The sequence below is a fragment of the Zonotrichia leucophrys genome, chromosome 4 (assembly GCF_028769735.1).
Source record: "Zonotrichia leucophrys gambelii isolate GWCS_2022_RI chromosome 4, RI_Zleu_2.0, whole genome shotgun sequence".
In the NCBI taxonomy this organism is placed as follows: Eukaryota; Metazoa; Chordata; class Aves; order Passeriformes; family Passerellidae; genus Zonotrichia; species Zonotrichia leucophrys.
The window spans coordinates 64,201,213-64,216,915 of NC_088173.1; the positions used below are offsets into that span (position 1 = coordinate 64,201,213).

General features: G+C 55.1%; 1 protein-coding gene across 2 annotated transcripts in view; it reads right to left on the reverse strand.

Annotated features, from left to right (window-relative positions):
• LOC135447111 (GDNF family receptor alpha-4) overlaps positions 1 to 15,312 on the reverse strand; it is a 72,699-nt gene extending 57,387 nt beyond the window's left edge. For both annotated transcript variants that reach the window (XM_064711924.1, XM_064711923.1), the window contains exon 1: positions 14,808 to 15,312. In XM_064711924.1, the coding sequence (XP_064567994.1) occupies positions 14,808 to 15,018 (211 nt within the window). In that variant the 5' untranslated portion in view covers positions 15,019 to 15,312. The remainder of the gene's footprint in view (positions 1 to 14,807) is intronic.
• Positions 15,313 to 15,703: the final 391 nt, after the last annotated feature.

Below are 15,703 nucleotides of genomic sequence, written 5' to 3' on the forward strand. Positions count from 1 at the left end.
TGTTCAGTAACTGAGGTATCTCAAAGCTAGCTTTCATTTCAATCTCCCATATAGTTTCCATCTTCTCAAAATCTTTTGCCAAGCAATCATATTTGTAAGGCTTTCCTGTTTCACCTTCCCCAACACACCTCCTTCTTTGGGGACCTCCACACCAGTCTGGGATGTTCTGGGGAATGGAAGAGCTGTGGCCAGCCCTGGGCTCCCAGTGCTGCAGGCAGCAGGGTCACCCTCTGCCTGGTGAGAGGAGCAAATTTGTCTTTCCAAACAAGCTGTGGGGCACCAGCACTGGGAGAGAAGAGAAACAATGGGAAGGATTCCACTTAGTGATGAATGGAAAAATATATTTGCTTTCACAAATAAACTTTGGGTTTGCTGATAAATGAAGTTAGACATCAAGAGATGAAAGAAACAATGGGGAAAAACCTCTAAATTCCATAAGAATTAAAACTTAAAAGGGAGGGTTATACATATATATTAGAGAGTTATATAAATATTAGAGGGAAATCTTTGAGAAATCTTTGGGATCAGGTGTTTTGGGAAGTCTGAACCTTTCAAGTACCTCAGGAATGGGGACAGAGAGAAGAGAAATGTGGCTAGGAAATTGGGATGAAAAGGAGGCTGCATCCTCCAAAAATGTGAGAGACCCCAGGGGAATGTCCCATGGCCTCTCCCTTCACTGGAATAAAGCCAAAAAGGACTCCTCTGTCTCCTCTTTGGACACAAACCTCTGGTTTTTGTGGGTTAATTTTCCTAACACTGGTGACACTGCTGCTGTCCCAAAGGCCACACTGGCCCCTTGTTTAACCCTGGGTGCACCCAGCACCTGCAGATCCCACACAGCCATGCACTGGCTGCTCCTCATGGTTATGATCCCCAGGGCCTGCAGATCTCACACAGCCATGCACTGGGTGCTCCTCATGCCTGTGACTGCCCAGGGCCTGCAGATCTCACACAGCCATGCACTGGGTGCTCCTCATGCCTGTGACTGCCCAGGGCCTGCAGATCTCACACAGCCATGCACTGGGTGCTCCTCATGCCTGTGACTGCCCAGGGCCTGCAGATCTCACACAGCCATGCACTGGCTGCTCCTCATGCCTGTGACTGCCCAGGACCTGCAGATCCCACATAGCCATGCACTGGCTGCTCCTCATGCCTGTGACTCACAACTCCCCTGAAAAAATTCATCAAGCCTCAAGGATAACTAAGACTGAGACCCTGCAATTTCTTTTTCCATTACAAATGAGAAAGAAAAATAGCCTAAACATTTCACTGCTAATACTCAGAACTTTTTCCTCCAGTGCTTCACGTTGTTGCTGTCTGCCCTCCCCTCCCTGTCTCACAGGAGTGTGACTAATCCTCCTCTCCTTCCCTGGCACTGGTACCTTGCAGGTATTTATAGAGTGAGATCCTGTTCTCTCCTGTGCCTTTCTTCCCTCTGCAGCTCTGGATCAGCCAGGCACCCACCCCAGGCATCTCTCCTGTGCCCTCCCTTGCTCTGTGAGGCTGTGCTCACTGCAGTGCAAGGCAGGAGAGGCTCTGACTGCTGGAGAGGGCATGGCAGGGCTCACAGGGCTCACAGAGGGTTCACAGAGGGCACTGAGGGCTCAAAGGGCTCACAGAGGCTCTGCAGGAGCTCCTGCTGGCCCGGCACCCAGCCTGGCCCAGAGCTGGCTCTGTGCTCTGGGTGTGCTCACACCTTCCAGACCTGCCTCCTCCCCTAAATCAGCCAGGACCATCATCTGCTCTGTGTCAGATGTGTCACAGCCAGTGCCCTGCCAGTGCCATCCCCTGCTCTGTGTCACAGCCAGTGCCACCACCTGCTCTGTGCCACAGCCAGTGCCCTGCCAGTGCCATCCCCTGCTCTGTGTCACAGCCAGTGCCATCACCTGCCATCTCATGTCACAGCCAGTGCCACCACCTGCTCTGTGTCACAGCCAGTGCCATCACCTGCTCTGTGCCACAGCCAGTGCCCTGCCAGTGCCATCACCTGCCATCTCATGTCACAGCCAGTGCCACCACCTGCTCTGTGTCAAGCCAGTGCCCTGCCAGTGCCACCACCTGCTCTGTGTGACAGCCAGTGCTCTGCCAGCGCTATCACCTGCTCTGTGTCACAGCCAATGCCATCACCTGCTCTGTGTGACAGCCAGTGCTCTGCCAGCACTATCACCTGCTCTGTGTCACAGCCAGTGCCATCACCTGCTCTGTGCCACAGCCAGTGCCATCACCTGCCATCTCATGTCACAGCCAGTGCTCTGCCCTGGGGCTGGGGTGGCACAAAGGCAATGGGAGATGGAGGTGGGGGCTAAGGAGATGAAGCTGGAACGTTTGTCCAGCAGGATCTGGGGGCTCCTTAGCAGCAGGCAGGCCTGGCAGGCGGGGGAAGGGTTGGTCTCAGTGCCCTGCCTTGCCCACTGAGCCCAGTAAAGCCAAGGTGCAGGTGCCAGTGACCAGAGCTGTTAAACTCTGCCCTCCTGCAAACAGAGCAGCCCCTCTCACACCAGCTGGGAATGGCCCTTGCCTTGTGAGCAGGGCCAGGACAGGACTGGCTGGCCATGGCCAGCACCTCTTCAGGGACTTTAACAGAGGGACAAGCAACTCCCATGGCCCCAAACGCTCCTGGGTGGCCTCTGTGAGCACCAGAGGAGGCACCAAGTCCACGCAGCTCCAACCATCATCAGGGCTAGAGCCCTAATGTGAAACACAAGTTTCTCACTGGATTTCTTTCTTTCTCTTTTAAACATGGAAAAATATGTTTCCTGGGGAAATCTGGGCTTTGCAAGTAGGAAAACAAAACACTAAATAATGTTTTAATCTCATTTTCTTTATCTTTCATTTCTTTGGTTGTATAGATTGAAATGATGGGTCCTTGACTTCTCCCTCCACATCAGCTGCTCCTTGGAGGACCATGAGAGCTCACCATGGGAACTTGGTGGCTTTGGCTGGGTTCATCTCACTGATCAAGGACAGAGCCAGAAGTGTCACTGGGATTGGTTTTGAAGCCCTTGGGGGTAACACCAACGTGCAGAGAGGAGCAGTGTCCCTCCAGGCCTGACAGCTTCTCCTCTCAATTGAAAGGAGAAGTTCAGAAGAGCAGGTGAAAACCAGGTGGGGTGAAACCCATTTCCTGCAGCCTCTGGGACCTGTCTGGTGTGTGGGACAAGTGAGAGACAGATTCCATTTCTCTTCCTGCCCAAGGTCCCTCTGGGAAGGCCATTTTCAGTTTTCTCAATAAAAGCAGATAAAACAGAAGAGGAACATCTGCGGCTTCATTTTAGTCCTCATTTTTCTTCCCCTGGAATTATACTTAATAAGCATTTCATTTTCCACTTGCTATCTTTTATTTCAAATTTTACTGTTCCTGATCTGTCATTGTTGTTCGAAAGTCAAACTGTACCAAAAGCCCAATATTTTTCTGGGAAATGAGCTGCAGCTTTCCAGCCTGCCCTTGTGCCAGAGGCTGTTAAAGCTCCCTGTGCATCCCTGGGATAGGGGAAGCTTTGCAGAACTCTTCACCTTGGTCCTGCCTGAGGAAGGGCTCAGTGGGCTCTGTGCTTAGGCAGGGGCTGCTGGAAATCCCCTTGTTCCTGATCCCAGCTTGGAGTTTGCTGCTGGCCACAAACACAAATATCCCGGGTCAAACACTGCTGGTTCTGCCTCACAAGAATTCCCCTGCTTTAAAAATATCCTGATTTTACACATGGATGCAGTGAGTTTGCATCATTATCCAAAACCTGAGAGACCCAAAGACAGATGCTGCAACTCCTCATCCCATGGGACAGGCTCACCCTGCATTAAACACTTCTGGGGGAGTTCACTGCATTTCTTCTTGCTATTTGGGTTTTTAAAATTCCTGTTTGTTTGTTTGTTTGTTTTTTTGCTCCAGCCCTTCCATTATGCTCAGAACTTACTGGTAATGCAATAGCATCTAACGACCTCAATTAGAGCTCCGGAGCCCTGGAGTCAGGTAGTTAATTACTCACAGGCTTCCCAGCACACATCAGGGGTTGCCCTGGCTGGTCTGTGGGGAGCAGGAATGAAGCAGCACCAGAGAGGGAGGTGAATTGCCTGCACCAGTCCCAGGAAGGTGGAAACTCTACCTCTGCTTCTCCTGGGACATGTGTCCAACCCAGACGGCCCCGAGCTGCCTCCTCACCTGCAGAGAGCCACATCCCCTTTGGCAGAAGGAAACTCCATCCCCTGGGGCTCCCTGGATCCAGCAGGGCTCTCAGAGCTCCCCATCCTGCATGCTGCTCTCCCAGTTCCTGGATTCCTGTGTGTCGGAGCGTTGGGGGTAGCACGGTCGGGATGGACGGAGATGAGAGATCTCTAGCCAGGTCAGGAACTTGGGCTTTATTGCAGAGGGCCTGGGAGCAGGGGCCTTTTGGAATCTGGGGTTTATTGCAGAGGGCCTGGGTGTAGGGCCTTTTGGGATTTGGGGTTTATTGCAGAGGGCCTGGGTGCAGGGCCCAGCTGGGAGCTGCCAGCCACAGCTCAGAGCAGGCCCAAGAGGAGAGGGGTAGAGAGGATTAGAGGGTAAGAGAGTAAAAGAGCAAGAGAGTAAAAGGGGTAAGAGAATAAATGGGGTAAGAGAGCGAAGTTCCTGTTATAACACAATAAATCATCTTCTGTGTTGAATATTCTGATTCTCACTAACCATTCCAGTACAATACACAAATCTTATAGCATTTACATACAGTCTATAAGAGTCACTACATTACCATACTGTGTTACATTTTAAACCCTAAAAACTCCTCTTTGGGCCCCTCTGCCAATCTGTAGGGTCTGCTCTGACCCTTGGAGCTGTCTGCAGGCAGAGGGTGTTGTTCCATCAAAAGGGATCACCTTCAGCTGGCCACACCATTGTTTTCCAGTTGTTCAGTAACTGAGGGATCTCAAAGCTTGCTTTCATTTCAATCTCACTTATAGTTTCCATATTCTCAAAATCTTTTGCCAGACAATCATATTTGTAAGGCTTTCCTGTTTCATCTTCTCCAACACCTGTGAATTCCTGTCGCCGTGGGAAGCTCCCTCTGCACCTCCTGTCTGACACCTCAGGAGCCTCTTCTCCTCCACATCCCACTTCCAGAGCAGAATCTGCTCAGAACCTTCCCACTGTTCCCTTCCCAAATCCTCTGGCCCTGACAGACAACTCCTGTAGTGCAAGTTCAGCCAAGTCCCCAACACAGCAGGAGAGCCTCCAAAGCTGTGTCCTACAGGAGGTTCTTCACCTCAGGACATTTCCTTTCAACATCACAAAAAGGAGACAAGATTTCTGACTGGAGAGGGAAAATCAGCATGTTCCCAGGGGATGGGGCCCCCAGGCACTTTTGGGGAGTTCCCCAGGGCAGCATTTTGGTTTATGGTTTGCTGATTCTCCAAAGCCTGACAAGTCCTTGAGTGATCCCATCAGCCCTCTAAGGGCAAACTGGCTCTTCTCCCTTTGGGTCATTTGAAATCCAAGTTTTTATTAACAGAACCACAGAACCTTTTAAGTTAGGAAATACCTCTGGGATCACAGAGTGCAACATTTCAGTTTTCCTGCAGCAGTTCCCTGCCAGGCAGCAGACAGAATGTGTGAGCCCATGGTGTTGCCTGAATTTGGGGCGCTCAGGGTGAGATGCCAGAGCCCCAGCATGGTCTGTTTTGAAGGCACTGCATTCCTCACCCACAGCTGGAGCTCCTCCTCATCCCAGCCCCCTGTGCACACACCTGTCTCCTCTGTTACCTTGGGGGTTTTTCCAGGCTCTGAGCACCACGACCCCCAAGCACTTTTCCTGCATTGAAGGAAAGCTCTGTGCTGCCCCAGGGATTTTGTGTGTCCCCTGTGACAGCAGCCCAAGGTGAGCACTTTGTCTCTCAAGCAGCCTACTGGGTTATTTTCTCTTACCAAGAGGAAGAAACAAGACAAATGTCTTGGAAGGAGGGAAAAATGTACCGTGAAATTGCTGTAACTCGTGTCAAATCAACTAACCTTGCAAGGAGGAGTGAACTCCTCAGCAGGAGGAGACACTTCAGCACACCCAGCTCACCCAGGGCTCACACAAACAGCTCAATGCCTTTGGCTCTTCCCAACCCCAGGATTCAGCATGCAGGGCTGCTCTTCTCCCCATCACACACACCAACACCATATCCCCTCCTTTGGCTCTTCCCAAGCCCCAGAATTCAGCATGCAGGTGTGCTGTCCTGCCCATTCACACACACAAACACCATGTCCCCTCCTTTGGCTGTTCCAAACCCCCAGAATTCAGCATGCAGGTGTGCTTTCCTGCTCACTCACAGAAACCAACACCATGTCCACCATGTCCCTACCTTTGGGGAATTCAGCATGCAGGGCTGCTCTCCTACCCACTCACTCACACCAGCACCATGTCCCCACCTTTGGGGAATTCAGCATGGAGGTGTTCTGTCCTCCCCACTCACACCAGCACCATGTCCCCACCTTTGGGAATTCAGCACGCAGGGCTGCTCTTCTCCCCACTCACCAGCACCATGTTCCCTCCTTTGGCTCTTCCAAACCCCCAGGATTCAGCATTCAGGTGTGCTCTCCTCTTCACTCACACTCACCAACACCATGTCCCCACCTTTGGGGAATTCAGCATGCAGGGCTGCTCTCCTCCCCACCCACACACACCAACACCACATCATCACCTGCAGCCCTCCTCACAGAGGGTTCCAGGGGCTTCTGTCCCCCCCAGCCCTGTGAGAGCCCTTTAAGGTGCTTTGTGCTGCTCACAGCAGCATCCAAGGGAAGCTGCAGAGCCCTGCAGAGCCAGCTGCTGCCTCCCTGCAGGCTGCAGGGGCTGGGGCAGCACAGCTGAGCCCCCTGGGCAGCTGGCATGGGCAGATTATTGCTCTGCACACACAGGGAAGGGACAGCACAGGGAACAGGTACTCTGATACAAAAGCTGTTCACCCAAAGCCACACACAGTTGAGCTGTGAGCCTCCTCCTGGGTTTCCTCACTGGAGCAGCTCTGAGGAAGGGCGGGTGGGTTGGCTGCAGGACAAACCATTGCATCTACAGCCAGCCCTTTGGAGTTGGAGTGCAGGGATGGGGATGCAGAGCACTCAGCCATTGAACTGTGGGATGGTTTGGTCTGGAAGGAACCTCAAAGCTCAGCCTGATGGGGATGCAGAGCACTCATCCTTGGAATTGTGGGACGGGATGGTCTGGAAGGGACCTCAAAGCTCATCCTGTTCCACCCCTGCCACAGGCAGGGACAACTTCCCCTGGGCTAAGCAAGGGACAGAAAGACATGCCAGTTGTCACCACGGTGCAGGTGATGCCTTTGGGGGATCCAATTAGAGCAGCAAGAGGAAATAATAAAACACAGTGTTCAATAAAGGCTGCAACAGTTAATAAGGTGGAGGTGACATTTAGGGGGGTCCAGTTTGGGCAGCAGGAGGGGAAAAAAAAGGAGCGAAGCGTTCAATAAAGGCTGCAACAGTACAAGAAGATGAATTGAGAAATTCAAACCCCTTTATGATTGATTTGACTCTTTATGTAAAATTCTCACGGACAGGACCACATGAACTCTGCAGAGTGATGGCCCAGACACGGTGTTTGCTCAAAACAAAAATTCACAGCCACGTTCCAAGTGAAGGCTCCTTCCCCACGAGGTTGTGGCTGCCCTGTGTTTCCTTTGCTCTGATTAATCGAGGAGGATGGGATTTCCCAGGAGGCACCAGCCAGCCTCATTTAATGCACAGCTGAAAGCAAAGCCTGATTATTTTGCAGAGATGGAGTTCACTCCAGCACCTCTTTAGGCACCCTGGAGCTCTCTCAGGACCTGTCCTGGGCACTGGCTGGGTCCAGCTCAGCTCGAGGCTCCAGAGCCCTCAGACCATGCAAGGGCTCCCTGAGCTGCTCCAGTCTGGAGCTGAACCCTTCCTTGGGCACTTCCAGCCCTCCTGCTGCCAGGGCAGCCCAGTCCCTGGAGGCACAGCAGAGCTGATCCCCTGAGCAGGGTGGGCTGCAGCTCAGCCCTGCAGCTCAGCCAGCAGCACTGCAGGTGGGCCTGACCCAAACTGTGTGCCTGCCTTCTTTTCATTGTACCAGTAACAGGAGGCGAGGAGGGAACACCCAGCAGCCTCTCAAGGCTTAACTCACAGCCCTCAGCATCTGGAGCTGGTTAAGCTCCCATCCCAAAGTGCACTGCCACCCCCTTGGGGCAACAAAGAGATGGCTGAGCTCGGAGGTGTTTGAAAGATGAGCAATTTGATCCTCCTTTTGGAAGAAGCACCAAAAAATCTGTGCCATTCCCTTCCCCTCCAAAGCCAGCTGGCTGCACTTGTGTGTCAGAGCAGCCCTCGAGCCATATGTCACCAGCACAGAGGGAGTGCTGCAATAACTCTGCTCGGTGGGGACAGGTACCACAGACAGGCTCTGCCACTTGGATTCCGTAAATCAGAGCCACAGCACAACTGCTCTCACTGCAGCTTTCATGCAAACTGCTTTCCAGATGGATTTGCATAGAAAGAGAAAAATAGAGTCCCAGAATAATTTAAATTGGAAAAGCCCTCTGAATTGGAACAGACCACTGAGTCCAACCATTCCCCAGCACTGCCAGGGCCACCACTGCCCCTGTCCCCAAGTGCCACATCAACACAGCTGTGAAACCCCCCAGGGATGGGGACACCATTCCTCCCCTTTCCATGTGGAATGTCCCCAGGGCCCACCCTGAGCTCCCCTAAGGCCGTTCCCTCTGCTCCTGTCCCTGTTCCCTGGGATAAGATCCCAAATCCCCCTGGCTGTGCCCTCCTGGCAGGAGCTGTGCAGACCCACAAGGGCCCCCCGAGCTTGGAGGGGACACCTTGGAGGAAGAAGATGGATTCACATGAAGGGAGATGAGACTTGAGAGTGACAGGACATGGCCAGAGCAGTTCTGAGCTGGAGAATATTCGTATAACACAGCAGGACACAGGGAAGGGCTTTTCCCCATGAGGACTCTGGGGCAGTGGGGTTTGTTCTGTGTCTCTGGGGTCATCCATCCCTTCCAGCTCCTGCTGCAGCCAAAGCCCAGAGCCCCAGCAGCTCCTGCCAGGGGGCAGAGCACAAGGCATGGGCAGGCTCTGGGGACAGCACACATGTGAGTGAGCAGGATCCCTGTCCCCCCAGGGCAGGGACAGATGTGCCATTGCTGGGGGGCTGAAGGGGCCCAAGGAGATCTGCAGCTGGGGCACCAACTCACCACAGAGTCACAGAGCAGTTTGGGTTGGAAGGGACCTTTGAAAGTTCATTTAATCAAAAATCCCAGTCACAGACTGGTTGGAGTTGAAAGGAACTTTCCAAGAGCAGAGACAACTTCCACCAGAGCAGGTTGCTCACACCCCATCCAGCCTCAGCCTGGATGCTTCCAGAGGTGGGGCCTCCACCACTCTGGTGAGATGCAGGAGATGCCTGGCAATGTCCACGAGGACCACAACTGTTGCAGACATCTTTTATGGAAAATCCTTTCCTTAGGATTTTTCCTCCTGAGAAGCTGAGAAGGCCTCAGGAACAAAATGTAAACAATGGTTATCTGCTGCTGTGGAATGCAACAGGTGCGTCTGTGATTGGTCTCGTCTCGTGTGGTTGTTTGTAATTAATGGCCAATCACAGTCAGCTGGCTTGGACTCTCTGAGACAGAGCCTTTGTTATCATTCTTATTTGCTATTCTATTCTTAGCTGGCCTTCTGATGAAATCCTTTCTTCTATTCTTTTAGTATAGTTTTAATGTAATATATATCATAAAATAATAAATCAGCCTTCTGAAACATGGAGTCAGATCCTCATCTCTTCCCTCAACCTGAGACTCCTCTGAACACCATCACACACAACCTCTCTCAGTGCCCACCAAGCTCACTGCAGCTCAGCCAGAGCCAGCTGTGGCACCACCTGGTACCAGCCCCAGGTCCTGGATGACTCACAGGTGATTTCAGTGTGATGTGACCTTCCTGCAGACTCATTTTCCTTCCTTGTGGCACTCCCAGCTCCTCCTCGCCCATGATGGATGGTGGCCTCCCCTCTGGAAACCCTCCTTGTCCTGTGTGAGGCAGCCCTGGGTCCTTGTCCTGCAGCCCCACACCCCTGCCCAGACACACAGGCTGGGCTCTCCTCCCTGTCCACCTGCAGGAGGAATCACCATCCCTGGTGCCACCTCCCACCAGCTCCTCAGGCTCTCCCTCTGTTGAAGATTGCAATGCAAATTGTTTTCAATCACCATCTGTATGGCAGATTACCTTTGTCAAGTGGGCAGTTTGCCTTTGAGTGACCACATTCACACCTCCCTCGGGAGGGGACATCTGCTGATAACAGACTATTGAATGTCACCGCATGACTGATAAGAACTACAGCATCCCATTGTGAGAGGTTCCACCCAGAGGGAGGAGCCAAGCGTTGCTACCCAGATATAATCCAGAGGTGTTCAAGACACCAGCACGGCTTTCTCCACGGGATTCCCCAGAGGAACAGCAGCTGCCTCTCCTTCCACTGGATCTTCAGAGGAAGAATACATCCTTCTCTACAAATTCCCCTTGCTCCAACAGAGCCACACCTGATATTTCAGGAGGGCTGCAGCCACAATTCCAATGGCACTGCCACCAACACCCTGACCCACAGGGTGTCAGGTTGGGTTCTGACTCTGGCAGTGTTGTTCTAGTGTACATCCTTTTATGTTTTTCCTTTCCCTATTAAAGAACTGTTATTTCCTGCTCCCATATTTTTGCCTGAGAGTCCCTTAATTTAAAATTTATAGCAATTCAGAGGGGTGGGGAGGGTTTACCTTCTCCATTTCAGGGGAGGCTCCTGCCTTCCTTAGCAGACTCCTGTCTTTCCAATCCAAGACACCCTCTCACCCATCCCTGGTTCCAGGCTGCTTTCCCAAGAGTGCAGAGCCCAGCAGGGATGGACCAAGGGTGGAGCAGGGACCGCAGGTGGGTGAGCTCTGCCAGCCCTCCCCCTGAGCCCAGGCACTGCCAGGAGGGGCTCTGTTCCACTGCTACCACAGGGGATTCTGACAGAGGCTTTTGAAACAAGGGAGCTGTTCTGAACTGAAGATTGACAGGAACAAGCTTGCCATAGTTCTGTTCCTTTTTATTTTTTCAGTGAAATGTGTTCTTCTGAAAAAAATTCTTCTAGCAGGAGAACTACCTTTCAATTTGTCCTCTCTCACTTTTGGGTTGAGAAGAAAGAGGTCATTTATATATTTTTTAGGGAAGGCAAAAGGAATATAAAGTCCACTAGAGGGAAAAAGAAATCATGAATATCTTGGTAGCAGGGTATTTTTATCAAAAGGTGGCAAACTTTAGAGACATTAGAAGTCATGTTTTAAAATGACCAAGTGGAAAGTTATAAAAATGAACAAGTCTTGTGTGAAAATGATGAAGGGAATTTCAGGCACAATAGAAATCATCTGTGAAAATTGCTGGGAGAGCAGGGAAGACATTTCTGTCTCCAAAAGCAAAATAAAATGCTATTCACAGTAATTCGTACTAATTATTAGCCTTAAGTAGTACTAATTTTTACCCAGCAATAATTGCTATTTAAGGCTCCAGAGCTCTGGAAAAAATATTTTCTGGGTGTGGTAAGGTCCTTGCAGAGCAATCTGCACAGCATTAGTGGGCAGCCTGTTGAGGGAGAAGTTTTATTTCTCCTCTGCACCAACACGGAGAGACACAAATATCACATTCCTGTTGATGCAAAAATCAGATTGCTCCCATCAGAACTGACAAAGCCACTCATTTAAGGAGAGTTTCCCTCTCTCACACACACAGATGCAGTTTTCAAGAGATTTTTTTTTCTGCTTTTCCCCCAGGATCTGAGTTCCGAAACCAGGTGAAAATCGGCCAGACAGTCTCATGTTTGATGGGATCTGTGCAGGGCCCATGGATAACCCAGGCCAGGAACCCTGCAAGTGTTTGATGGAATCTGTGCAGAGCCCATGGAAACCCAGGAGCCCTGCAAGTGTTTGATGGGATCTGTGAGGAGCCTGTGCCAAACCAGGAACCCTGCAAGTGTTTGATGGGATCTGTGCTGCTCAGGTGCTGTGCTGCTCAGGCTGCTCACAGGTGTAGCCCTGTGTCCTTGCCAAATTAATTACACTCTCTATATGTAACTCTATCAGTGCTTCCTGGAGCCCTGATTTTCCATAAGGTCTTCCTGAAAGCCTCAGCACAGCCCTGTGAGTGGGATTCCTGCTCAGGTAAATACCAGGGGACATGAGCTTGCCCAAAGCCACGTCCCTTGTCCTCAGGGGTGGCACTGTGCTCCTGCTCTGTCCTCACATCAGTGTGGCTGCTGGGGACAGCTCAGGGAGCTGATCTGGCTGAAAAGCAGCTGAGGAAAATAAAACACTGCTCAATTCTGCAAGCTGCCTGCTCCAGGCCGCCCTGTATGCTTGTGCCAGCAGGAAGATGGGATCTCCATCCAGACTGCCCGATGGTGGCACTGGCCTTAGGACAGCCCCAATCTCACCAAGAACTGCCTCCTGCAGCCAGGATCATCCCAAAAATGCCACAGAGGACACACCAAAAGCGAGGAGCTCGCACTGCAGCCCACTGGGATGAAGCTTGGAATTGCCAGGCTCGTGCCTGCCCTCTCCAGCCCTGCATCCTGCATCCCTGCACGGGATCCCAGGCACATCTCCATGTCCATCCACAACACAAACATCCCAAAAATACTCAGGGAAAAGGCTGAGGGTGTCCAGGAGCATCTGCTGGGGTGGTGCTGTGCCTGCAAGGGTCAAACACTAGTCCAGGGGTGAAAAGTTCCCCCAGTACCAGGAGGGCAAAGGGTGAACAGCAGCTGATGGCTTTGCTCTGGCGTGGAGCAGAGGTGACAAGTGTGTCCCTAACACCTGTCCCCTATTCCCAACGGCACTGCCGACAATGGCACTGGCCATTTGCTCTTTTCCCTAAGCCCACTTTCTCTAGAGAAATCGATCAGCCCACCAGCCAGTCAATCGGGCAGTCAATCAATGAGGGAGCCAATCCGAGCCGCTTGGAAAACGGATCCTGCCGAGGCCGGGACTCGCACCCGAGCCCCGAGAGCCCGAGGGAAAAGCTACAGCCCTGGGAGAGGCTGAGCCCACCCAGCCCGGGCGCAGCCCTGTCCCGGGATGGAGGAGCGGCCATCCCGGCCGTGCCGTGCCGTGCTCCCGGGCACTCCCAGCCCCGGAGCCAAGCGGGCCCTGCTGAACACGACCGGGCCCTCCTGAGGGGTCAGATCTGCCCCCATCCCCACCTCTGGGACCTGGAAGGGTTGCTGCTGCTGACATCTAGTGACGGGGAGAGCCGGCACGGGGAGTCACCTGGAGCTCCGGCAGAGCCAACCCACGGCGGGAGAACCCGCTCGGGGCTGCCCGGAGCTCGGTCCTGACGGAGCTCGGTCCTGCCCAGGGGTTCAGTTCTGCCAGGGGCTCGGTTCTTCCCTGGAGCTCGGTCCTGTCAGGAGCTCTCTGTCCTGTCCAGGAGCTCGGTTCTCCCCAAGAGCTCGGTCGTGCCCAGGGGTTCTCCTCAGGAGCCCTGTGTCCTGCCAGGGGCTCGGTCCTGCCCGGGAGCTCAGTTCTCACCAGGAGCTCGGTCCTGTCAGAAGCTCTCTGATCTGTCCAGGGGTTCCGTTCTCCCCAGGAGCTCGGTCCTGCCCAAAGCTCGATCCTGTCAGGAGCTCTGTGTCGTGCCCGGAGCTCGGTTTTCCCCAGGAGCGGGGCTCCAGCGGGACCTAGCGCCGGGCGCCCCACGATGTCCCAGCCACTTGCAGTCACCCCAAGACCTTTTCCTCCAGCGGCGGCACCCGAAAAGAACGGGCACATCCCATTCCCAGCCTCCCCACAGCCATTCCTGGTCTATTTAAGCTCACTGTTGGCTTTGGTGCCTCATCGGAGCACAGGGAGGGGACAGAATGCCCCAAGGGGAGGAGCCGCGGTGGCACCGGGGCATCCCCAGCCGCTGCCGGGGGCTGCAGCCCCTTCGACCCGGTTCCCTTCCTTCAGGGCCGCGGGAGCCCCGGGAATCGCGCAGGAGACGCGGCTGCTCCGGGCCGGGCGGAGGGAGGGAGGATGCGAGCGGGATGCTCAAAGCACGGGAGCCGCAGCCACATCCCCGCGCACTCGGGGACAGCGGCTCCCCGCCACGCCAGGGGACGAGGGCTGCCACGGGGATGGGGGAACATCTGGGGCGCTCATCCCTGCTCTCGGTGCAGGAACAAAGCGCTGAGCACGGCTGGGGTCGGGGGGTGTGAGGGAATCGCAGAGCGGACGCCGAGCGCAGCCCGGCAGCTCGCTCGGGTTGTGACAGAGCGGGGACAGAGCGGGGACAGAGCGGGGACAGAGAGGGGACAGAGCGGGGACAGAGCCGGGGCTGCCACCCCGCACACCGTGCCCCAAACCCCGGCACACCGGGACATTCCCGGCCGTGCAGAACCTGCCTCCCCTCGCAGCACAGCCCCTCCGAGCCCTGTGCCCGAGAAGTGCTGAATGCGCGGGGCACATCTGGGCATCTCATGCGCGGCAGCAGGACCATCCGAAAGCACAGCAGCGAGCCCAGCTCGGCTCCAGAGCACAGGAGGCAAAGCCGATGGATGAGCACGGAGTCGCGGAATGGTTCGGGCTGCAAAGGACCTTCCCGAGCATCTCGCTCCGACCCTCCTGCCTCGGACAGCGACACCTTTCTCGAGCCCGGGCGCCTCCAAGCCCATCCAGCCCGGCCTCGGTGGTGCCAGCCGGGCTCACCGCCGCTCCCGGAGCGGAGCCCCTGCCCGGGGGTGCTCGCAGTGCCCCCCGAGCGAGCCCGGCAGAAAGTTGTGCCCCGCTGGCCGCGCCGCGCTACTCACCCAGGAGGATCAGGGTGCAGAAGCAGGGGATGCCCCTCATCGTCCCGCTGGGCTCGGCTCGGAGCCCCGGCCCGGCCCGGCGCGGCTCGGCGCGGCTCGGCGGTGCCGGAGGATGCGCGGAGGGCTGGGCAGGGCGGAGGGAGGGGGGCGGCCCCGCGGCCCGGCCCGGCCCCCCCGGCCCGAGCTGTGCCCCGCTCCGGGCCCGGGTCATGCCCGCAGCCGCGCCGGGCCCCGCTCCGGGCTGCCCGCCGCCCCCCGCGCCATGCTCCGCCGAGGGGCCGCTCCGGGATGGCCGCACTGACTCTGAGCGTGTGGATTAGTTAATTGTCCTTGCTTCTTATTGTGATTTTTTTCCCTTTGTTTGTTTTTGTTTGGTTTTTTTTCCCCCTTGTAGTGTGTTTTTCTGTTTTGTTTTCTCCTCCTGTCTCAGCACGGAACTCGCTGCGGGCGCAGCTCCCCGTGCCCGAGCACCGGGGCAGCCTCGCCGCCTTCCCCGGGCCGCCCCCGCCCGCCGCGGCCCTGGGGAGGGGCTTGGGGCCCGGCCCCCGCTCCTCCTGCTCCTGCTCCTGCTCCTCCTCCTCAGCCCCGCATCCCCGGCCCCGCATCCCGGTCCCCGCTCCTCCTCCTCCTTTCCGGCCCCGCATCCCGGCCCCCGCTCCTCCTCCTCAGCCCCGCATCCCGGCCCCGCATCCCGGCCCCTGCTCCTCCTCCTCCTTCTCCCCGGCTCCGCATCCCCAGCCCCGCACCCCGGCCCCGGGCGGGGGTTCTCTCTCTCATCTCCTGCACCCGTGCCTTGGGCATGGCCCTTCCACCCTGCAAGCCCCGGGCTGCCTTCTGCCTCCCCGCTGCCCTCCTGGAGGGTCCCGGCGCCTCTCCCCTCCTCCCAGCCCTCCCGT